Source organism: Corythoichthys intestinalis, chromosome 11, assembly GCF_030265065.1.
Source record: "Corythoichthys intestinalis isolate RoL2023-P3 chromosome 11, ASM3026506v1, whole genome shotgun sequence".
Lineage (NCBI taxonomy): Eukaryota > Metazoa > Chordata > Actinopteri > Syngnathiformes > Syngnathidae > Corythoichthys > Corythoichthys intestinalis.
In genome coordinates, this window is record NC_080405.1 from 49147354 (window position 1) to 49173561 (window position 26208).

Below are 26208 nucleotides of genomic sequence, written 5' to 3' on the forward strand. Positions count from 1 at the left end.
TGAAGTTTGGTTCTTTTATGACTTTATTATGGGTGAACAGAAAAAAGTGATCAAATCTGCTGGGTCAAAAATATACATACAGTAGCGCTAATATTTGGTAACATGTTCCTTGGCCATTTTCACTTCAGTTAGGCGCTTTTGGTAGCCATCCACAAGCTTCTGGCCTGGTTGAATCTTTGACCACTCCTCTTGACAGAATTGGTGCAGTTTAGTTAAATTTGATGGCTTTCTGACATGGACTTGTTTCTTCAGCATTGTCCACAAGTTCTCAATGGGGTTTAAGTCAGGACTTTGGGAAGGCCATTCGAAAACCTTAATTCTAGCCTGATTTAGCCATTCCATTACCACTTTTGATGTGTGTTTGGGGTCATTGTCCTGTGGGAACACCCAACTGCGCCCAAGACCCAATCTTCGGGCTGATGACGTTAGGTTATCTTGAAGAATTTGAAGGTAATCCTCCTTCTTCATTATCCCATTTACTCTCTGTAAAGCACCAGTTCCATTGGAAGCAAAACAGCCCCACAGCATAATACTACCACCACCGTGCTTGACGGTAGGCATGGTGTACTTGGGGTTAAAGGCCTCACCTTTTCTCCTCCAAACATATTGCTGGACATTGTGGCCAAACAGCTCGATTTTTGTTTCGTCTGACCACAGAACTTTCCTCCAGAAGGTCTTATCTTTGTCCATGTGATCAGCAGCAAACTTCAGTCGAGCCTTAAGGCGCCGCTTTTGGAGCAAGGGCTTCCTTCTTGCACGGCAGCCTCTCAGTCCATGGAGATGCAAAACACGCTTGACTGTGGACACTGACACCTGTGTTCCAGCAGCTTCTAATTCTTGGCAGATCTGCTTTTTGGTGATTCTCGGTTGAATCTTCTCCCTCCTGACCAACTTTCTCGCAGCAGCAGGTGATAGCTTGCGTTTTCTTCCTTAAACAGTGCCATGCACTTTATACTTACAAACAATTGTTTGCACTGTTGCACTTGGGACCTGCAGCTGCTTTGAAATGGCTCCAAGTGACTTTCCTGACTTGTTCAAGTCAATGATTCGCTTTTTCAGATCCATGTATGTATATTTTTGACCCGGCAGATTTGATCACTTTTTCTGTTCACCCATAATAAAGTCATAAAAGAACCAAACTTCATGAATGTTTTTTGTGACAAAGAAGTATCTGTTCCAATCACTCTATCGGAGAAAAATCACAGTTGTAGAAATAACTGGAAACTCAAGAGAGCCATGACATTATGTTCTTCACAAGTGTATGTAAACTTTTGACCACAACTGTATATGAAGCACACATATTTTGAATGCACGAACATGAATACAGTCTCACATGCACGCATACAGTTTCACAGCAGCTAATAATTATGTTTTATAAACATGAATAAAATATTCTTTCACACATTATAATTCCATTAATTCTTTCCACAGCCCAAAAACCTATACTAAATCCTTAATAAATTCTGCTAGTACTATTATAAATGGCAATTACACATAGCAAAACAAATAAATTATAAATAAAAATCCGAATAATAATACAGTACAATAATAATAATTCCTGTAAAAATTTAACGAATCAGGTACTAATGTGGCGGATGTGTTTTGCGTGCTGTACCTGAAGAGGGTACACAGTTCAAGCTCAGTTAAAACTTGAATAAGCGTGACTTCACTGCTTTGTGCTTGGGCAACGTTTGTATTAGTCTCTTCCAAATACAGCGGTACCTCTACATATGAAATTAATTCGTTCCAGGACCTTGTATGTAAGTCGAAATTGTTCTATGTCGAGCAGGATTTTCCCTTAAGAATACATTATAATTCCATTAATTCGTTCCACAACCCGAAAACCTACACTAAGGCCATGTCTACACTTAGCAGGGTATTTGGCAAAACGAAGAACTTTTTCTACGGTTTGGCCTATCATGCCCACGCACGTTTAAACGAGGGTCCTTGAAAACTGCGGGCAGAGTGAAGATTTGTGAATGCCTTTTTTTCTGACGCCATCAAGTGGACACTGATAACCGAAGATTTAATTGTGGAAACGTCAAGGACTGCGACAAACTTTGTCCCTACGTCACACCTGAGACCCATGTTTACATTTGAAGTAATTTAGACAGATGCTTTTTTGCTTCCATTTTTTTTTTTTTTTTTTTTTTTACAAGCTCTTACAGTGCTTCATATTAACCCTTTAACACCTAAGCCTATTTTGGCCGAATTTGCATGCATTTGATGTTGCCTTTATATTTCAAAGAAAAAATTGTTTACAATGGCCAAATTGGGTCCCTTTTTTCAGGACACCTTGAACTTCATGTCTAAACTGTTGTTTTCTTCACTGACCAATTATAATCCACATTTTGGACCCAAAAAGACAAAAAAATCCCAAAATCGTTTTTCAAAATTTGTAAAGTTGACGTCCCATTGACAACCAAACATGCTCGACCAACCGTTTTGAAGCTTGATAATATTTATTCAACTTGTTAGGATAAACATTCAATAGAAAAAAATAAGATTGAATAGTTTTATGTTTGACAATTCAACACAAACAGCAGGTATGGTCATAGGCGTTTTTGGCCTTTACACATACTATGGTCAAAACAGGCTATATAGTGTGCAAAATAGTGAGAAAAAAATGTGCATATATCATCTAACACAAAAAGGGTTTGGAAGATATCTCTTTGTGAAGTTAGGTGTTGTACCCATCACCTTATCAAAAGTATATACGTGCAATCAAGCTTCTCGCACACACATCTACATAAAAATTGAAAAGATTATAGTGAAGAAAAATATATATAACATTGAAAAAAAGTATTTTAAAAAATATTGACAAGTAGTTCAATTTCTTGGATTGTTCAGGCATGCGACCCAATAAAGTTTTTTTTTTTTTTTTTTTTTTTGGCGCACTCAATAAAGCTTCTTCTTGAACAGGTCACGGAGCTGCGTCACACACAACGTCACACAGCCTACTCTTTAGCGTACTGCTGTCATTTGTCGCCGAGACGCCGATTCATCAGAGGAAAACAACGACAAATACGACTCATCTTCTTCCTTGAGTTAATGAAATAATGTATTAGCTTGTGCTAAATGTAGTTTTAGATTCATTCTGCACGTTTCAAAGTCGCTCGCTCAAACCAACCGGTGTTGTGCATTTTTCGGCACGACACCGGCCGCTGCTTGCTTCGCATGCCTCCCTTTCAATAGTTGGCGCCTCGCTCGGAAATTTATTAAAAATGATCACATTCGGTTCGTCTTTCCTGACATCACAACGACTCTTGGGATAAGTAGTATTTTGTGCAGCTGTCGCTTTTGAAAAAGGACAAGAAATGATGACAATATGGAGATGGATACATGGTCCATGCAGCGTTTCAATTTATATTTATGAGTGCAATAAAACTATAAAATTCAAATGACATTATCTCCCGTTTTTCTTAGCCGATTGACTTCAAATAAAAACTGGTGTGGACATCAACTTCCGCACTTTCAAACGAGACCAACCAGCAGCACGTGAGTGATGTAATTACTGCGTGACGAAGCTTCAAAGACGATATGCGTAAACGCGTCGCTGCCGACACGTTCGGTGTTAAAGGGTTAAAGAACTCATGCGAAGGATGGGGGTATTACGGGCAGTTTTTTTTCGCCTTTTATTATGTACTTAAAGTGCATGAGAAACGAAAAAGCATGTTTATTCCATAATACACACGGTATTTTATGCTCCTGAATGATATGGACCGCTTGGATGTGTGTGGAAGCGATCGCTATATTTATTTAGTTTTTTTAATCCCGTGCCATGAAAATGAGTGACTTCCGGCTTCGGTCTTGCATTGAGGAGGAGGGCGCTGTGACGTGTACGGATGAAGGCGTCCTCTTCACTATACAGCCGTACTGTTGTGTATGAGGACTAAGGATTCAGCTGATTTTGCGGATTAATACGTTTATTTTTCGCATCACGCCAGCCAAACGGCTGCAGAAAAATCTTACTGTATAAGGGAGAGGCGTGTGCGCCTTTTTGGAGTTTCAAAAGGTTCCCATTCACCGTGAATATTGGCCAAAACAAGCCCTACTACTGTGGGACCATTTGACTTACGAGGAAGTGAGTAAACATTTTGTTTTGTATTATGTCAAATACGAATACAGCGATTACAAAGTAAATACTACAAACTTTCTTTAAATAAAGGACTACTTACGTTTGATCATTGATAGGCATGTAAAAAGCTCTCCTCATGCACATTAGCTGCACGTTAGCTGCACAACAACTGCAGCCGCCCTCCTCTGGGGAACGAGCTGTAAATTGCTCTGCACCGGGCGGTTTGCGAAGACAATCGACAACCCAGTCGTCATGTCAAATAATCCGGGCTAGTTATGTGTGATTTTCCACCTCGAAGACTTTGAAACATCACTCGGTTCGGGTTATAATGTCAGCTAGCTGTCACGTCTCTTGGTTTGTTTACATTCTCCGAAGCTGGGGAAGGGAAATGACATATGTCCAATTTAGGTGTCATTAAATATTGTTCAGGAGGTGCGACATTAAAGGTGAAGTCGACAGTTTTGACCATTATGGAGTAATTTTGCCATGTCATCCTGAATAAGAGCATTTTTATTATTTCATATTCCATTTAGCACAAGACAAGTTATTTGTCATGACCATGCCATTTATTTAGCAATTGGGGAAAATACTGGGATAGAGAGAATATCCTGTAAAAATATTGAAGTAAAGAGACAGAAACAATGACATTTTGCAGCTCTCTTCGTCGCGTGTTCCTCGTTCTGAATAATTCCCCCTCTGTGTGCTGAATAGTAAAACCGATGAGCCCAGTCTCCCGCTGACGTCATCCACCTGTTGGGGACGCTAGAGCCCTATAATGGTAGGCGTGGCTAACCGGCAGATTAAAAGACTAATTTCTCGTCATCTGCGCTTTGCTAAATTTTTGTATATAGTCGAATCGTCTCAAAATGTGATTTTAATTCACATAATAATGCTATTTAAGACTATATTTTCTCCTGTCGTATGCTCTTTAAACATGAATGAATGTGGTTGGCTGTGGAAGCTTTTTGTTTTTCTAGAAACGTGCTTGTGTGAACATAATTATTTTTTCCCAACGTATTTGGGCAGGATCCTCGGTTTAGAAAAAAAAAAAAAACCTGCTGGGTCTAGAGATGGCCTAAATCCTTAATAAATACTGCTGTTACGATTACAAACAGCAATTACACATAGCAAAACAAATAAATTATAAATAAAAATCTGAATTATAATACAGTATAATCATAATAATGAAATAAAGTAACGAATCGGATTCTTATGTGGCGGATGTGTTTTGCGTGCTGTACCTGAACGCACCGCGTGGCTGACGTGACAGTGAGAAAGGTGCGTTAGAGATTTTACTTTCTCTTTTAATGTTCTGTTGTTGCTGGCGTCAAAAGTGGCAGACAGTAGGCGTGTTGTGTTGCACAAGTTCTGAAATAAATGATTAAAAACCTGACAAAGCTGGCGATTTCTTATTCTTCTTCTTAATAATTATCACCTTAACTTATAAAGACTGGCGAACGGAGGTCAGAGGTGGACCGGTGAGATTGTAGACATTCTACAACCTTATTGTTGAGCCAGTTCACGGACGTGCACAGCATGCTCATATTTTTCTATAATTTCCATCTTCATTTCAATGGTAGGCGACACCTTTTTATTTTTTTCACCACCTGGACTAACCTTTGGAACCCATGTTGATTTCTGTAACAAGAAAATCCGACGTGCGTCCAGCTTGAGGGAAAACAAAGAAACTGCGGCGCTGTCCTAAATCATCGTATTTCGAGCATATTTTGAGTCAAATTTGATGTCCGATGTCGAAAAGATCATGTGTCAACGTGATCGTATGTAAAGGTACCACTGTACTAATTAGTCTTAGTCATATTTTAGTCATTTCAAAATGTTTTCGTCTTCGTCTAGTTTTAGTCGACGAAATATCATACAATTTTCGTCTAGTTTGAGTCGACAGTCATAGCCGGAGTTTGACTTTTGGGCCGGGGGGGCACAACATGTTGATGACCCCGAAACGCAATGTCAGCTATAAAATTAATTTACAAGAATATCTATAATAATAAGTTGACAATGAGCGTTTTTTGTTTCCCATCATTCTTGAGAGGAATTCTAAATCAGACTGCTTAGGCAATACTTTTCGCCAAGGTGGTCAACCATTGAATATGGTACGCCCGCCGGCGTCGTGCCAATGTAGTTACCTCAGTCAAAAATTGTATCCCCTGGGCGGAACCATATGGAGATAGATTTATGTCTTTATTATTCAATTAAAAAAAAAAATTAAAAAGTCGATTCAATCATTAAAAAAAAAAAAAAAATGTAAATGCAAAAAATCTTTTGAAACTAAAAAAAAATGCATGTAAAAGCTTTTTCTTTGATTTTTTTTGGGGGGGATTTGAGTATAAAAATATATCTTCAAAAAGAAAAATCACTTCAATAAAAAAAAAAAAAAATTGGGGGGGGGATTTGAGTATAAAAATATATCTTCAAAAAGAAAAATCACTTAAATAAAAAAGAAGAAAAATTTTAATCCTAGAAAACGTTTTTGAATGCGAAAAAATATTTGAGATTGAAAAATTTGCATTTGAACACTCACGTTTTCATCGAAAAAGTTTTCTTTGATTGAAGCAATCCTTTTTGTGTTTGGCCCATATTATGGGTAGGATATTTGTGTCTAACTCATTCAATCCCAAAAAAAAGTTGCTTCGATCAAAAAAAACATTTTTTTTCAATCAGAGAAAAAAAATCATTTGATCTTTTTTTTTTTAATGATATGCAAAGCAAATGACTGTCTAAGGTGCTAGTCACATGATCTGTTTGAAAAATAATTTTGACCCATTATAAAAACATTTTATTTCATTCATTTTTGTTGCAGTTTTATTGTTTTACAACTAGTTTATATATAGGAAAGTATGGGGATATATATGCGAAAATTAACAATCAGAGGGGATGGTTAGTAAAAAAAACTTGTGATCGTTACGAAATCTGAATGTCAAAAATTGATATTCGATATTTTCTGCGTCCTATATGGTATTCTGGGGACGGCTTTCAATAAGCTTCAACTTCTCCCGTCAGCCCTTTTCTTTTCGGGTTGAATTAATTGTAAACACATATAAATGCTGTATGTTTGTTTGGATTTGTCATGCCTGAAGGGAAAATAAATAAATAAAATAAAATAAAGAAATAAAAAAATAAAAAAAACAATTTCTTGCAATGACACTTTTTGGCCACCGGGGTGGGGGCCTGCCCCCCTCTTTAAATCAGCTTATGTCGACAGTAACTCAAAATGGAAAACTACTCCATTATGTTTCACGTTCTATTAAATATCACACTGAGTAGGTACAACTATATACATAAATAAATGTACATACACTGTACAGAAAGTCATTTTGGAAAATTTTTAGTGGGTTGTGTGCCGCAAGGTTTTTTCCAATGTAAAAACGTGCCGTGACTCAGAAAATGTTGAAAAACACTGCTCTAATGTATTGCTCCCTCATGGTTAGTTAATCAATGATACTGTATTCCCCTGTGTGTACTGTTTTTGCAGTATGACTTTGTCGAGCTCCTGGACGGCAGCCGACTCATCGCCAGCGAACACCGCGCCTCGAGCGAGCCCGAGAGGGTAGCCCGCCCTGAGCACCAGGTGGTGGTCCACCAGGCGGGGTTCATCCAGCAGTTTGACGCCGGCGTGTGGCACCTGGCTTTCTACAACGACGGCCGCACCGTGGAGACAGTGTCCTACAATGCAATTGTTCAAGGTAAGCCTATTTTTAACTGGAAATATGTCATAATGGCCATCTTTGAGACTTGAAAATGATTTTCAGATTTTAAAATTTGGTCTGTTACTGGGTTATGAAAGCTACTGAAGCCCCTTTCACATACACCTGAACATCGTTTAAACTATAATACCTGCAACATGAAGCAATTATCATAGAATCCCACAATTTCAAAAATTATGTCCTAATAAACCTTTATTTCAAATTTGTAAAAAGAAAAGTCAAAATGAATGTGTGTAATAAGCTCTCTAATATCTATAACCCTCTCTAAATCATGTTTTTTTTTTTTTTTTTTTTCTCATGGAACCTGCAGATGCATGTGTTGACTTGCATCCATCTTTTTTTTTTTTTTTCCAAAAAGAAATGTTAATTTTTGGTGTATTAAATGTGATACATTTGGCAATAAAGGGTTAAATCCCGGAATTTAAACGGGCAGCCCTTATACTAGGGTTGTTCCGATCATGTTTTTTTGCTCCCGATCCGATCCCGATCGTTTGAATTTGAGTATCTGCCGATCCCGATATTTCCCGATCTGATTGCTTTTTTTGTCTCCCGATTCAATTCCAATCATTCCCGATAATTTGTCCCGATCATACACATTTTGGCAATGCATTAAGAAAAAAAATGAATAAAACTCGGGCGAATATATACATTCAACATAAAGTACATAAGTACTTTATTTGTTTATTTCGACAATAAATCCTCAAGATGGCATTTACATTATTAACATTCTTTCTGTGAGAAGGATCCATGGATAGAAAGACTTGTGACTTTGTATATTGTGACTAAATATTGCCATCTAGTGTATTTGTTGAGCTTTCAGTAAATGATACTGTAGCCATGCCCGAATGCATGATGGGAAGTGGAAGCGTGACTGTGCGTAGTGCTACCAATTGATATATCTTCTCTGCGTTGGGAAATAACATAAGGTGTTAAGATAAAGATCAATTGCTACCTTGCTTCCCCACATTGCTTCCCATGATATTTCTAATCGTAGGGAGAGGGATTGTAAGGCTTTAGCCAATTAAAAAAAGGCTCCAAAGGCTGCCAAAATTCACTGTACTCATTTTACGCTGCCTTTTATCTCTCGATATAGGTAAAACGGCGCCATTACAGTTTGAGCGCAACAATGCATGAGTGGATCGTGCATTAATTGCGTTAAATATTTTAACGTGATACTTTTTTTTTTTAATTAATTACCGCCGTTATCGGGATAAATTTGATAACCCTACCTTAAGCCTAAACTAAAGACTCTGGATGAGTGTAACATATTATGTCTGTAACATTCAATACAATTAGAAAATGATTTAATAAAAAAAAAATAATAATAAAAAAAAAAATTATATATATATATATATATATATATTGAAAAAAGGCATGGCCGATATTTTTTTGCCGATTCCGATACTTTGAAAATGACGTGATCGGGACATCTCTACCTTATACTATAATGTCCAGGACTTTCCAGGGAAGCGGTGCGTATGAAAGCAGGCGTTAAATTCACGGGTCACAGCACGATGGCTGATGACGTAAATATGGCGGTTCGATCATGACTTCCTCTTTCTTCGCAGTAAAGTGGTAAACAAACATCGCACTTATCCACATAGCAAGCTGGAAATACCTAAAGTGGCCATTCGCTTCTGAACACACACTTACCGTATTGTTCGGACTTTAAGTCGTACCTGAGTATAAGTCACACCAGCCATAAAATGTCCAACGAAGAGGAAGTTTTTTACTTAAGTTTTTTTTTTTTTTTTTTCCGCTTCTTCCTCTACGCACGTGACATCAGCGCGTTGTCCCGCATTAAAAGTAGTCCGAGCAAAATGTGATGCTTAGAGCTGTCAAAATAAATGATTACTCGAGGTGAATAAAATTACTCGGATCAGTTTTTAAACTCGAGTTACTCGAGTTACTCGAGTATTCGTTTCAGCTCTAAAAAAAAATACAATAGAGAACAACATGCTGAAAAAAGTGTACAGTATGATGCATGAACAACAAAATGCAAATATACTGTCCTTACCAGGACGCTACGGCTCGGTCCTTGCTATACAGCGAGCTAAACTCTCAAATGACGATGCTGGACGTCCGTATAATTTGCTGAATAGATTTCATCCTCAATACCAAACAGGTTCGCATCAACGTAAATAAATGATAATTAGGTGCTATTACAGCAATGACACAAACGGTTAGCATACGTTCGCTAGCATTAGCACATCGTTTAAACAACCACACAAGTGGCTCTCAGTGTCCGATCGCGGGTGGAAAACACACAACAACAACAGAAAAGATGATACACACAGGCGTTGCCTCTGTAGAGATATTTTACAAGCATAAACAATGAACGTAGGTTCGCAGCGGTGTCTGTCTCTCGCCCACTCGCTCAGAGACGCCGCGTAGCTGTCCATCTTATTCTGGCGTGCGAGCGCTCTTCGTCGCGTAAACAAGTGCGAGTGCGCCCCCAAATGGGCGTGAAAGCGCCACAAACTAAAAGCATGCATTTCAATATAAAAAAGTCAATAATACAATTGAACACACATTGCCAAAGGCAGAACGTGAACGTGGCCATAGCTATTAAACGTTTTTCAGATGACGATAGCATAAAGAACATGCTAACAAGTTTACCAAACCATCAGTATCACTCCAAAACACCAAAATAACATGTGAAACGATATCATAATATGTTAATAATTGCACACATAAGTCGCTTGTGAGTATAAGTCGAACCCCCAGCCAATATATGAAAAAAAATGCAACTTAGAGTCCGAAAAATACAGTACTTGTGTCGGAGGTTCATCCATTTTTTGTATGCATTCGCTGACCTCCAGTCCCATCTTTTCAGCAATCTCCCTCCACGAATTGACGAAACATTGTGCAGGTGGTCGTACTTTTGGAGCTCTTCGATGATCCTCTCGTCGGCATGGTCCATTTTTTAGTGTAGTGCAGAATGTTAGTAAATGGCCGTGATTTCGCACTGAACCGGAAAGAACAGTCTGAGCGGAACAATCACAGTCCATTTGTGTCATGTCACCACGCGTTGATGTGACGCGTAGTCAGGATTTTGTGGAGGTGCACGTTAGGCTACGGAGGAGGTTCGTAAATCGGGTCTGCCTTGATCGCGTAGGTCTGCATAAACCAGCCTTCACACGGAAATTTACCGGGATATGTGTGTGAAAGGGGCTTGATACGTGATTCAGCCAATTGTATATAAAAAAAATAGGGCTGTCAAACGATTAAAAATTTTAATCAAGTTAATTACAGCTTAAAAATTAATTAATCGTAATTAATCGCAATTAATCGCAATTCAAACCATCTATAAAATATGCCATATTTTTCTGTAAATTATTGTTGGAATGGAAAGATAAGACAAGATGGATATATACATTCAACATACGGTACATAAGGACTGTATTTGCTTATTATAACAATAAATCAACAAGATGGCATTAACATTATTAACATTCTGTTAAAGTGATCCATGGATAGAAAGACTTGTAGTTCTTAAAAGATGAATATTAGTACAAGTTATAGAAATGTTATATTAAAACGCCTCTTAATGTTTTCGTTTTAATAAAATTTGTAAAATTTTCAATCAAAAAATAAACTAGTAGCCCTATTCTGTCCTCAATGTGTGTGAGTACACAAATTGACAGATAGCGAACATAAGTTCCAAAAAGAAATCAGACGGTGTGGCAAAGTTGCATGGGTTTTACTGAAGTCATCTCTTTTTGACAAGAGCACGTTTCTTGTATTTTTGTAAAACTGAAAATAACAAGGCAATGTGTCAATAACTTGCATAAATCACAAAATAACATAAAATGTACACACACGTGTCCATTTGAGCAGTAGCACTAGCCAATTAGCTCACAAGCATCTAATAATGTAACTGCATTTCACCATATATGTGAACAAATTCAAATACACATCATCAATAACTATCTAATGCTCATGAATATAAACAAAGGAGGAATATAACTCACAAGCGATGCATGTATTAGACACAAACAGTGTGATGGGCTATGAGAACTGCCACTAAATACTGGATGCGGACGTTAGCTGGTCTGAATAGCACTGTCTATTAGTGTGAGTTCGCGTCGACGTATAATCACGTCAGAAAAGCGCGCCGAAGCCCAAATAATCAGCTGCACTGAATCGCCAGCAGAGGGCGACATTACGCCACATAACATATGCAAGTCACACCCAAGCGCCAGCAGAGGGCGGAAAAACTCCATAAAACACAATTAACAAGTTGGCCTTTCACTGTACTGACATTTAAATCTGTCTGAGCGGGCCTAGTGCGTTAATTGCGTCAAATATTTTAACGGGATTAATTTAAAAAATTAATTAACGCCCGTTAATGCGATCATTTTGACAGCCCTTAAAAAAAATATATATATATATACCCCACAAAAGAATTGCAACAGTAGTCTTTGGTGTGAAATATCAGACGGAACCGTGAGCCAGCCATTTAAAAATGGTTGGTGAGTGGAAACACACGTTACTTTTCCGATTTGCCCATAATAATATTGCTATAACACTAAAATGTCATGGGTTTGATGTTGTATTTTGCCTAATGTACAGTTCCTGAGGGATGAAAAAGTGCCTGATGAACTTGTCTGTCAAGCAGAAATTATGCTAATTCCGCTTCAGTTCTAAAACCTCTCAATTCCCTGTTGTCCCATCACCTCTAACAGTCTAATATTCCCCCTGTTGTTGTTTTGTTAGCCAGGATAAGTTATTTATTTATGTCTTCTTTTTAATTTACAGTAGCTATTTTGAGGATTGTGTTCCTTGTTAGATTCAGCAAACCTCAGGTCACGGGAAACAAATAAGGGTGAGGCTGCAGAAGCACCTTCTGTCTCTTGAGTGGTGGTTCCGTAACAAAAAAATCTAATTATACGTACATGATGTGGGCTGATTTTTTTCTTTCCACAGATCATTTAACTAATTTAAAAATGATGAATGGTAAATTGTATATGCTTTTCCACTGCCAAACTACTCAAAGCACTTTGACCTCGTTCAGATACTGATGCTGCAGCATCAGTAGCAATTGGGTAATTAGCATCTTGCTTGCGCATTAGGTCTAGGAACGTCTGAGCACTTTGCCATACGATATGATTTGTGATACAGGGCTCACAGTAACGATTATCTTTCAAAATGGTGATATAGGAATTATCGAATGCTCATGTTTTAGTGCCATTGATGGCACCAGACATGAATTTGATATCTAGCACTGTCAATGGCTGCTGCAAGTTTACATACACTCACCGGCCACTTTATTAGGTACACCTGTCCAACTGCTCGTTAACACTCAATTTCTAATCAGCCAATCACATGGCGGCAACTCAGTGCATTTAGGCATGTAGACATGGTTTAAGATTATCTCCTGCAGTTCAAACCAAGCATCAGTATGGTGAGGAAAGGTGATTTGAGTGATTTTGAACCTGGCAGTGTTGTTGGTGCCAGAAGGGCTGGTCTGAGTATTTCAGAAACTGCTGATCTACTGGGATTTTCACACACAACTATCTCTAGGGTTGACAGAGAATTGTCCGAAAAAGAAAAAATATCCAGTGAGCGGCAGTTCTGTGGGCGGAAATGCCTTGTTGATGCCAGAGGTCAGAGGAGAATGGCCAGACTGGTTCCAGCTGATAGAAAGGCAACAGTGACTCAAATAACCACCCGTTACAACCAAGGTAGGCAGACGAGCATCTCTGAACGCACAGTACGTCGAACTTTGAGGCAGATGGGCTACAGCAGCAGAAGACCACGCCGGGTGCCACTCCTTTCAGCTAAGAACAGGACACTGAGGCTACAATTTGCACAAGCTCATCGAAATTGGACAATAGAAGATTGGAAAAATGTTGCCTGGTCTGATGAGTCTCGATTTCTGCTGCGGCATTCGGATGGTAGGGTCAGAATTTGGCATCAACAACATGAAAGCATGGATCCATCCTGCCTTGTATCAACGGTTCAGGCTTGTGGTGGTGGTGTAATGGTGTGGGGAATATTTTCTTGGCATTTCCTTTGGTACCAATTGAGCATCTTTGGAACGCCACAGCCTACCTGAGTATTGTTGCTGACCATGTCCATCCCTTTATGACCACAATGTACCCAACTTCTGATGGCTACTTTCAGCAGGATAATGCGCCATGTCATAAAGCTGGAATCATCTCAGACTGGTTTCTTGAACATGACAATGAGTTCACTGTACTCAAATGGCCTCCACATTCACCAGATCTCAATCCAATAGAGCATCTTTGGGATGTGGTGGAACGGGAGATTCGCATCATGGATGTGCGGCCGACAAAATCTGCACCAACTGTGTGATGCCATCAAATCAATATGGACCAAACGCTCTGATGAATGCTTCCAGCACCTTGATGAATCTATGCCACGAAGAATTGAGGCAGTTCTGAAGGCAAAAGCGGGTCCAACCTGTTACTTGCATGGTGTTCCTAATAAAGTGGCCGATGAGTGTAGATGCTAGGTACAGTAGGTCCTGATGCTAATTTCTTTACTTCTGATCCGTTTTTTTCCAACATATGTTTTGATGATACCGATCCAATGCCAATCCGGTTTTTTTTACCCTTAAAAATAATGCAAAAATCATATTTTTGTATTAAACGAAGCTCTGCTGGTACTTTCCCAAGAATATTACACGATGCTCTGTGAATATCATTAGTTTCTAGAGAGCAGTAGTCTCACCCAGCGGACATATTTGCCATGTGGCTTGATTTACAGCAGCTGAAAAGCACGATGGTACTTTAAAACATGCGACTACTGGATCGGATACGATCTTGTCACTAATTCCAGGACTGTCAGATACTCCAGAAAGAGACATATTGGATCGGGACATCAGTAAGACACTATTCTCGTGGAAAACTTTGGTTTCTTTACTAAACAATTGGATCTTTTTAAAACGATATCAATTTTGGGTGTGCACATATTGATAACCTGAGATGCAAACTATTGTTTATTTATGAAATTAATTGGTTCTGGAAGTAGTCTCGTAACCTAACAATTCTGTAAATAAAGATGTGTTTTCAATGTGTTTTCAATGTAAATGCCGTAATCCTTTCCAAGCCCAACTGAAACACCATATTAAATTTTATAATCGGAGTAAAACCAGAATAAAACAACAGCTGAACACGTTTGAATTATTCCATATACCTAACCTAACCATTAGTAACTCTAATGAAGTAAATAATAGAACATTATGCAAAGGAAAATGGAAAAATAAATACCTTCCTTCACTTTCAAGATGGTGCCTATTGCCTATCTTACTCTTCGTGACACAAAAACGTGACGAGCCTGTGCTCTAATGTGCTACTAATATAGTGAACAGTGTGTGGGCTTAAAAAAACTTCATGAGAAAAAAATGCGAGGAGACCTGTGCTCTTATACAATAACAATAACACTGTCGTGCATGCTCACATCATCATACGTCATCAGCAATACGCCAGTAGGAGAGCAGAATCGCAAGAAGCATGATGGGAAAGACTATGACTTATCATATCGTATCATCATCATATCTTAGTCGTTTTCGTCTTAGTCTACTTGTATTCGAAGAAATCTCATACAGATTTCGTCTAGTTTTAATCGACAGTAACTCAAAATGTTTTTGTCTGTAAATTTCAAAAGTTTTAGTTCAAAAATAAAGGTTTCCAACAATTTCGAAAGAACATTGACAGATGAGCACATATTGTAGCGTCTATAAGGACATGGCCAACTTTGTGACGATAATGCACACTCAGCAGAAAAAAACAGTACATGATTTTCAATTAAACCTACCTATAAGCCACGAACTGTATATAAAAAAAACAAAAATTGTCTGAGCGTTTAACATCCTCAAGACTATGGGTGCCCAAGTCCGGTCCTCGAGAGCCCATGTCGAGCTTGTTTTCCATGTCTCCCTCTTTTAACACACCTGAATCAAATCAGCAAACTCTGCAGGAGCCTCATAATGATACTGATTATTTGATTCAGGTGTGTTGGAGGAGGGAGAGATGGAAAACAAGCTGGATAGAGGCACTGGAGGACCGGACTTGGGCACCCCTGCTATAGACTTACTGATCAGAAAAGCCAAGTGGCTCTGCATCAGGCTACGTCTACACTATGACGGATAATGGCCTTAAACGTGTAATTAGTTGGAATATACGACATGTCAGCTACACCAGTATGCCTATTATCCAGATTAGTTGTTACACGGATAATGTAGGCGGGTAAAATTACCCGCCGTCTAATATGGACTGCTGTCTCCATACAACAATCGGATACTTTTGGAGTGACATCATGCAGTCGCCATCTTTCGTGCGGCATGACGGCATTGTAAACGATGGAGGTGGACGATCACGACGTGGCAATCCCGCTCCTGTTTTCCTTTCAACACATTTTTCTTGAACCTTCAAACTACGTCGCAATAACATGCTTCTATTCAGCGCCCATTTATGGTCCTCCCATCGCGGATGACGCGGAGATGAACGTTTTTTACAGAGCTAGTTTTCCGCGTTGTCTCCGATAAGCCGAACATGAGTATATAAAAATGCGTAGAAGAAAATTAAACCCTAAAAAGTGACCTGCGTGGTACCCCCAGTCAAAGAGGCGCGCGATCAGTGTTTTTCATGACATTTCTGTCTGTCAAAACTATCGCCACTTCCAGGATTGCCACTGTTATGCACAAGCACTCCTGGTTGCGGCTTCCAGGATATATAGGCAGCGCCACACCATATGTTGTCATGTGTTAATGTTTCAGCTATTAATGTTCATCATATTGCATGTATTAATGTTGCAGCTATTAATGTGTTGGCATATTGCATCACACTCATGCATCACTAAGCTTTTATCACATGTACTGTGTACCCTTAATTATGTCACAAAGAACAACTGAGAACACTATATAAGCCTCGAACAGACAACATTCGGTGTCAGGTCGTCAGCGATTCAGCATATGTTTGCATGCCAACTAGCCATTACCGCTTGACCTGATTGTTTCCTTTGCCTGTCAAAATCAATAAAATCCTGTGTCTGCGATACGCAACTGGTTCTTGCTCCTCGTACATGACATATGTGTCTGTTATTTTCCAAGTGGTGAGAGCGCAACTAAGCATTGATTGTAACATGTCAAGTAACGATGTCAGGCTTCGTTGTTTTCTAAAGATTTATTTCAATCACAACTCGGCGATTGCTCCTAAAAGCCGAGCGTGCTCTCCCTTCACTGCCGCTCCCACAAGTTGTGTTCAATTGCGTTCACGAAAAAAACAGTGATCACAAAACAGAGTTCCCGACCCCAGGTCTAGAAGGTGTAGTAATTTTGAAATGTCACACCGGCGAGTAATTATTTTCCGGTTCAGAGGTAAATTGCGCGGGCGATGACGTAAGATATGAAGCTGTTCCTTTCAACGCATGCGTACCTTGCGCAAATGCAGTCGTACCTTGAAGAAGTGGGGGTGCCTTAAACGCACCTGAAACAGAAGTGCGGACAGGTATAAAAATTGTCGGGAAAATACCCTTGAGAAAATTATCTGTCCTAGTGTAGATGTAGCTTTGGACTGGCCAGTGTTTTAAGAGGACGCTTGCGATTCTGAAGCTAAAGCTAGCTCAAATGCTACGCTAACGTTAGGAGTTATATTTTGCGACCGATGATTGCTCAGCACAGACCTTTAAAGGCTAAAGCAACATTGCATATTCTTATCAAGATAAGAAAACAAATTTTACCGTGTTTCCAAACAAGCAAGATGGAGCGCAGCCTAGCTTGAGATACATCTTAAACTCCGGTGAGGAGTTTTAAACAAATTGTGGGAGCAAATATACGTTATTTTTGCCCTTCTCTGACCAGTACTGTATACTTTCTTTGCTTGTTCATCCATTAAATTTTTAACAAGCTGAACAAAAATTTCTGCCCCGCCTACTCGATTGTTGCAAATGTGGCCTTTCCGACGGGGCCTGGCGTGACCAAACGCAAGCCGACTGGATTAAGACGGAGTGAGAAAAATCCTGCCTGCACGTAAACAGGTCGATCTTTAGACTTTTCTGCAAAGCTCGCAGACAGACGAGGGTTGTTCTTTGGAGGGTTGCTGATCATTGGCAGTTGTGTTGTAATAAAAGCCATGCATTGGCATTGATTCTTCGTAGCAAAAAACTTGTAGGCTTTCGAAAAAAGGCCGGAGATAACATTTTTTCCTCTATTTCCTTCGGGGTGGAGACTTTCATCGATTGGGCCCTCCCAAATATGAAGGTATCGACGCGTCTGGCGGAAATTGCCCCGATCCACCTCTAGCTAAAGGGAACATCCAATACAATCTGAACATCCAGCACAATCCAAAGTAATAACCCCCTAAAAAAAAATAAATCAAAAAGTTTGCCCTCTTCACACTTATCAAAACGCTGGCCTTTTGGGAGTCTGTCGAGTGAACACTAGCTCTTACCCTGTAGGATGTGTCAGATTAACTTCAAGTCGGAGAGGACTTAAAACACTTGGGAGATTGCTCGACTCGGCTTGATCATCGGGCCGTTGGGCCGCGATAGGAGGATAAAAAAAAAAAAAATAGGCGACGCTGGGAAAAAAAAAAAGTCTAGCAAAGACAAGGGGGAATACATGTCAAGGAAATTGAATTATTTGCTCTAATTTAAAATGCTTTCTGTAGCTTTTATTTGACAGATGCGTTACGGAGGCTTAAACCTTAGTGGAATGGATACACTTTTTCTTTGCCTTCCACGCAAATAAGGGATGCTTGGTGGGAGCAGTTGGGGCTCTGTCTCGTGGTGAAATGTGCACTTGTCAAAAAGTTACTTTAAAAGCCATCTCCCTCCGATTTGCAGCAGGGTGTCATTGGCGTGATGCGTTATTAATAGTCTGACTTCCCGCAGAGTCTGTCACCGAGTGCGCACACAACTGCTACGGGAACGGAGAGTGCATGGCGGGTTCCTGTCACTGCTTTCCAGGATTCATTGGACCGTACTGTTCTAGAGGTAATTATCCACTTTTATCGATATATTTTCTGTATATTTACACAGTACATGCATTTTACTTTTCGGTTAACTTGTTAGTTACCTTCATTCAAATTTAAAAAAGATACAGTATACTTCCATCACTAGTCCTGTGTGATAAAAATCGAAGGATTTTTTTTTTTTTTTTAATAATAAACGGAAATCATGCTTCTAATCCTAATATCATACTGTAGTGATTTACAGTAAATGGTGTAATGTACTGTAATGTATGTAAATTTGTCAATTGACCTTTTTCCCCTCTATCTTAAATTCAAATAGATTATGATTCCAATGACAGAAATATTGTATTAATATTTATGACATTTATAAAATGAATTATCTTTTTGGATCGTCGATGGTGTAGCAAAGGGATTTTTTTCGATGGCATGGATGCCAGTTTCTTTCATTCATAAATTTGAAACCAGCAGGTATAAAACCTTTTGACACATAGATATCAATTGCATTTTCATTCATATTATCATCGTTATTATAATTATTATTAAAGATGTCGCGTCCGATCACGTCATTTTCAATGTATCGGAATCGGCAAAAAAATATCGGACATGCCTTTTTTTAATATATATATTTTTTTTTATTAAATTGTTTTGTAATTGTATTTAACGTTACAGACAAAATGTCTTACACTCATCCAGAGTCTTTAGTTCTGGCTTAAAGGAGGGCTATCGAATTTATCGCGTTAATGGCGGTGATGACTTTTTTTTTAAATTAATCACGTTAACGCAAATAACGCATGCACTGCACGACCCTCTCACGCATTGTCGCGTTCAATCTGTAATGGCGCCGTTTTACCTATGTAGAGAGATAAAAGGCAGCGTAAAATGAGTAGAGTGAATTTTGGCAGCCTTTGGAGCTTTTTTTTAATTGGCTAAAGCCTTACTATCCCTCTCTCAACAATTAGAAATATCGTGGGGAGCAATTTGGGGAAGAAAGGTAGTAGTTGATCTTTTTCTTAACACCCTATGTTTTTTCCCAACGCAGAGAAGATATATCAATAGGTGCCACTACGCACAGTCATGGTTGCACTTCTCATCGCATTTCGGCAGAACAGTTAAATGGCTACAGTATCATTTACTGAAAATCATGCATTTGGGCAGAACAGTTAAATGGCTACAGTATCATTTACTGAAAGCTCAGCAAATACACTAGATGGCAATATTTAGTCACAATATACAAAGTAACATTTATCCTTTAAGAATTACAAGTCTTTCTATCCGTGGATCACTCTCACAGAAAGAATGTTAATAATGTAAATGCCATCTTGAGGATTTATTGTCATAATAAACAAATACAGTACTTATGTACGGTATGTTGAATGTATATATCTGTCCGAGTTTTATTCATTTTTTTCTTAATGCATTGCCAAAATTTATATGATCGGGAAAAATTATCGGGAATGATTGGAATTGAATCGGGAGCAAAAAAACATGATCGGAACAACCTTAATTATTATATTTCAAATCATTCTACTGACTGGCGCATAACAATGTAGTGAGGGTGGTGCACAAAAGTCCACAGAAATATTTAAAGGAACAGACAACCCATAGAACCAGTGTTGTTTTTGGGAACCCTTTTAATTTTTGTGTTAGTGTTTTGGACAAATATACTTATTAGTCATAGTCATATTTTAGGAATTTCAAAAATGTTTTCGTATTGGTGTAGTTTTAGTCAACAGTTACTCAAAATGTTTTTGTCTATAAAAGTTTTAGTCTAGAAAATAACGATTCCCAAAAATTTCGGCTGAACATAAAGTGAGCACATATTGTAGTGTCTGAGACATGGGTGTCCAAACCGGTCCTCAGGGGCCGCTGTCGGTCCTGGTTTTTGTTCCTACCAATTGACAGTCACAGACAGTTTAACCAATGACGTTTCTGCTAAAACAAGCAGCACCTGACTGCAATCAACTGATTACACTTTTAAGACACTAGATTGGTCAAAAGGTGTCGTCTTGTTTTGTTGGAATGAAATGCAGCACCCACTGTAGCCCAATGTGGAATAGTTTGGACACCCCTGGTCTAAGAGGACAACGGCAATTTTGTGATGGTAATACACTCTCAGCAGGAAAAGCAGTACATTATTTTAAATTAAACTTACCTAGAAGCCACAAACTATATGTTAAAAAAAATATTTGTCCGAGTGTTTATCCACTTGATTTAGTGACCAGAAAAGAGACTGGTCAATGTTTTAAGAGGATGCTCTCCATTCTGAAGCTAATGCTAAAGCCTGAGTTATGCTTCTGCGTTGCGGTGACAGCGTAGCGACGATGTAGACCCTACGGCATCAATGAGCATTCGAAGTTCTCCAGCAAGGGAACACGTTGCTCTATTATTCACCGCGAAGCCACGAGAGAGATGTTGTGTTGTGTTTGTACGGTTTTTGGGGGACTCTTGTCGACTTCCTCTAGTTTGCTTCTGGTTAGACAACAATGCCAACGGAGGTGGAATGCTTGAGTGTGGATCTTCAACTCATCAACATTGAACAACTAATGTTGATCATACAAATGTTGAGGCGTAGGCAACACAGAAGACGGTTGCGGAGGTGGTCTGTCTGACACTAAACCAGTCTAGGTTGAGAACCGGCGAATTTACAACACTGGTTTGCCCACTACATCTCGATGCGAAAAATTCACTTTCACTACTTTCGCATGTCAACGGACCGGTTTGATGACCTACTGCTCCGTATACAGCCCTTGCTATTGCACCAGACTACGCACAGCAAAGCACGGTCACATTTAAGAAGCGATTAATTCAACTACAAAGTTGTTCGAAATGACCTGATGGCTTTCTTTCAATCACCTCAAGGAAATGTGCCGTGGCTAAATGAAATGGGGTGCCGAGACACTCTGAATCAGTGATGATGAATCGAGTTTGTAAACTGTCTGTTGTTGAAAATTAAACATCAAAACAACTCTTGACACCAAAGCTCTGCTTTATTCTTCATATACTTGGAGTTTAAATGTAAATATGTCACATATTCACAGCAAACATATGTACAAAATAAATTATAAAGTGCACCAACCAAAAATATGACATAAAGTGATAAAAAGCTGGCAGTTTTTGGCTAGCTGAGTCACCCCTTCGTGTAGCCATTGTCTCTGAGGTTCTTCCATTTTTTATGCATTCGCTGACCTCCAGCCAGAGGCGTACCAAGGATCCCCAGGCAACAAGCAACATCGGGCCCTTCTGTGTCACGTGACACACATTCATACTCGCGCAGTATAATGAACACAAAGGTGGGGGGCTATGAGTGCGCGCTGCGTGCACGTGCGGTCATCTTGGCCATAAAAGTGGCGAAAACTAAGCACTTTACACTGACTCATATGGATGTACTTACATTCGGTGGCTGTCCTCTGCCCGAAATGCGCACCTTATGCCTATTCTCGCTCCCAGAATACGCAGCGCTTGTGACGTAGGACAATAACAGGACTGGGTGCTATGGGAACGTACGCATACCCAAGGAACCTTGCTAAAAGGAGTAATAAAATTGGTAATAAAATCGTTCAGGATTATTTTAGATGCATATATGTTATGTTTTTCTTATAGAGTATTCGACGAGGAATACGATAGACCCATTAATAGACTTTTTGGGGGTAAAAAAAAAAAACACCATTTCTTTAAGTAGTCACATGAATAATGAGGTGGCCTGTGAAAATCAACGTAAAACAACTCTGCAAGGACTTTCCAGACAGTACTTGGTGAGTCACTCTTCAAACAATCATGTGGTATTAATAGCTGATTGGACTTTCTTAAACATGTAAAATCTATGTGACATGTTTAGTGCTGATTGGGATTGATAACAGAAACCTTAGATAATCTGCCAAATGATTCCTTGGTATTTTAACACTCCCTACATTTGTCGCTGCGACAGTGCAGTAAAGCTGCGCGTGCTAAATCTGTTGGCCCTCTGGAGGCCCCTGCTGGCTGGGGGCCCTAGGCAATTGCCTGGTTTGCCTAATGGGACGCGACGCCTCTGCCTCCAGCGCTGTAATTTCCACGAATTGCTTGCTATTTGGCAATCTATATAATGCCTTGATGAAACATTGTAGAGGTGGTTGTACTTGGGGACTTCTTCTTCGATTATCCTCTCGTCGACTTGGTCCATTTTTGAGTGTAGCCCAAGAATGTTTGTAAATGGCGGTGATTTTGCGCTGAACCGGAAACAACAGTCTGAGCGGACCAATCAGTCCATTTGCGTCACGTCACCACACATTGACGTGATGCGTAGTCAGAAAATTGTGAAGGAACAGGAGAGGCTACGGTGGAGGGTCGTAAATCGGGTCTGCCTTGATGCCTAGGTCCGCTGCAGAAGCATAACTCAGCCTTAACGCTAAGAGTGACGTCTGATGATCACTCAGCTCAGACCTTCAAAGGCTAAAGCAACATTGCATATTCTCGCTTCTCAAGATAAGAAAACAAACCAGATGAAGCGCAGCCTTGCTTGAGATACACATCTCACATGAGTGACACAACCGCATTTTCGTCTCATTGTCGTATCGTCATACGAAAACTGGCATTCGTCTCGTTATTTTCTAGTCTCCAAAGCCATGTTTTTAGCTCGTCATCGTCATGAAAAAAATGTTCATCGACGAAATATCTTCTTTATTGTCATTGTTGACGAAAACAACACTGCATAGAAGATATAACCAGGAAGACTGGCTGTGAATATTCATTTTTCAGTGCCATTGATTGCACTAGACATCCAATCAATTTTGACTTTGAGAGGCGAATGAACGAACGTTCAATTTTTAATGGTGGCAATTGGGATCTGCAGATCTGTGCCCAGAGCAGCATACTTTTTTTTTTTAAACATTGTGCTTAATTGTGCAAGTCTAAAATCATATTCCTTCATGTTTCACACTTTTTAGTAACTCAGTTGATGGGAAATGCATTAATGCATTATGATTCTGGTCGTTCCATTTTTTTCCATTTCTTACTCAATTATAGCTAGAATATTGTGGTCAACAGTATTACTGTATGTATTTTTCAATTGTTATTTTTATACACTGTGTTTATTGTTTTTCCACATGTTTTTGTGTCTACCAGCTGCCTGCCCCGTTCTGTGCAGTGGTAATGGCCAGTACACTCGGGGGCGCTGCCAGTGTTACAGTGGATGGAAGGGCACCGAGTGTGATGTAGCCTCAGGCCAATGCGTGGACCCTCAGTGTGGAGGTCACGGAGTGTGCGTGGCTGGAAATTGTGTTTGCAACACCGGCTGGAGGGGAAGCAACTGCGAACAAGGTAAAATATTGTTCCCCTGCTGCATTGGAGATTTTTGGAACATTTAACATATCGACTTGTCTGCCATTGAACTATTTTGGGGAAATCAGCAGTTTATAGCTGCCATTTTTAAATGCATTTTTACACTATAATTGCATTTTGGACAAGGAGACACTTCGATGCAGGTGTCAGCGAAGGAGGAAAAGAAAACACAAACAAGCTGCTTTCAACCACGGCTCACATTGTGACACTCGCATGCAGATTCAGGGATGACATATTGGCACCATTATGTCAAGGAATGAAACTATGTTTTTTTGTTGTTGTTGTTTTGAGGGGGCGGGGTGTAATACTTGGCGTAACATGTTTTGAGAACTATTCATTCCATTTGTGCTACACATTCGTCTACAGCAGTTTAATGTGTATTTTCAAGTCTGTTGAGCACATAATGCGCCGTATGTTGTTATTGACGCCCTGTGAATGAATTAAGCCGGGCAGCTAATGGGGGAGCCTATCGCTGAGCTTTGCAGTCGTACATTCCAATCAAGCAATCAATGGCGTCATTGAAGAAGAAGCGTCATCCCTTTTTCTCCGAGGGCCAATCCGCTTGGCCGCGTTTCACGGTATTGACCTGAACGCCAGCCAAAGGCAATTATCAGCTCAGATTTACATGCGTGGGTTAGCGACCTCAGCATGCGCAAAGCAATTGAAGGAATGAAGGTTTGCCTTTGAAGGGAAGACCGAAAGGACATTGTTTTTATCGGCGTTTGTAGTCTGTTCATTTGTGACACATGACTGCCTAAGGCATAGGCTGAGGAACAAACTAAACGAACAAATTTAGCGTCTTTTTGTTAATAAAATTTCAGCATCATTAAAATGGATTTGTAAGGAAAGTTTGGCATTTGAAAATTGTAGTTGAGCTAATGTGCATTCTACTGTATTTTAATTGTCTTCTATAAATATAATACGATTGCGTTCATTAATTAAGTAGTGTTGCAACGATTAATTGATTAACTCGAGTAATTCGATTAGAAAAAAACTTTGAATCAAATTTTGCTGCTTCGAGGATTCGTTTCATTAGAGTGGCGTTGGAATGGTTCGTTTTGAAAGTATTCCCATTTAGTTTGATTAATTTGGGTGGATACACTGCTCTCTAGTGGCAACAGTGAATATGACATAACTCATCTAACCTGGCTGGATCCAGCTGCCCCGTTAAGACCAACGTACTGTAAGTATGTGTTTGAATAATTTGTTCAGAGCTTTAAAAAAAAAAAAAAAAAAGTTAGCATTTTATAGCATTTAAGCTAGCAGTTTTTTACTATGTAAGTTAGCCAATTGTTTTGTTGTACTTCGATCGTCATTTATTATTATTTATTTATACCATTTGAGGCTAACCTCAGGGTTTCCCCCACAAAAAAAAAAAAAGATTGTGGCGCACCGCCACACCAAAATAAAAGCTGCCACGCCTTGCAAATGAGATGTTTTTTTTGTTTTGTTTTGTTTTTTAAGGCCGTTTAAAACTAGCGGCAGCCTAGTGTGAAGGGTTCAGCGGCAACCCATTTATTGTGTATTGTAATGTCCGTAACTACACGAGATGATCGGACTGGGTAGCTGTGACGTAGGGGGAAGCGAGTAGCAAAAAAGCGAGAATAGGCGAGATAGCAAGAAATAGTGGTCAAATTGTCACGGCAGCCCGCTGTTATTTTGTCATTGTTTTTCTTTATTATTGTTGCCACAATAAAGTGGGTAAGCCAATACCGACTCCTCTCCTTCCCACCATCCCGGGCATTACAGTATTTTGGATAGGACTTTTCGGCGAAAGTGAGTGGTGGATGGCCGTCTTTGACGCAAGGCCAAGTTAGAATGAATTTGCGCCGAGAGGCGGGGCCCAAGATAGAGCCTTGTTCTATTTTCAGAGTGCTGCCGAACTAACGTCAACAACACATCCAATAGCAGAGGGGCAGGCGTACTTATATCTGTGCTATCAGGCTGTTTCGGAAGATGGATATATGCAATGATGATTGACAAAACTTGATAAATGCACTTTTTTTTCAGGTTTCGCGAGCTCTGGGACACTCGAAAAATGACTGTCATACCTCTCTCCTTGCTAAGTTAATGGTACCTCGACATGTTTTTGTGTGGAAATGTAGTTCAAGAACAACAAATAAAACTATTCACCTTCTCACCGAAACTAGCA

General features: G+C 39.5%; 1 protein-coding gene across 2 annotated transcripts in view; it reads left to right on the top strand.

Moving 5' to 3' along the window:
• The window catches only part of si:dkey-237h12.3 (teneurin-3), a 649923-nt gene that overhangs the window by 405621 nt on the left and 218094 nt on the right, over nucleotides 1-26208 (top strand). For both annotated transcript variants that reach the window (XM_057849309.1, XM_057849310.1), the window contains 3 exons: nucleotides 7569-7779; nucleotides 18661-18762; nucleotides 23841-24035. In XM_057849309.1, coding sequence (XP_057705292.1) covers nucleotides 7569-7779; nucleotides 18661-18762; nucleotides 23841-24035 — 508 coding nt within the window. The remainder of the gene's footprint in view (nucleotides 1-7568; nucleotides 7780-18660; nucleotides 18763-23840; nucleotides 24036-26208) is intronic.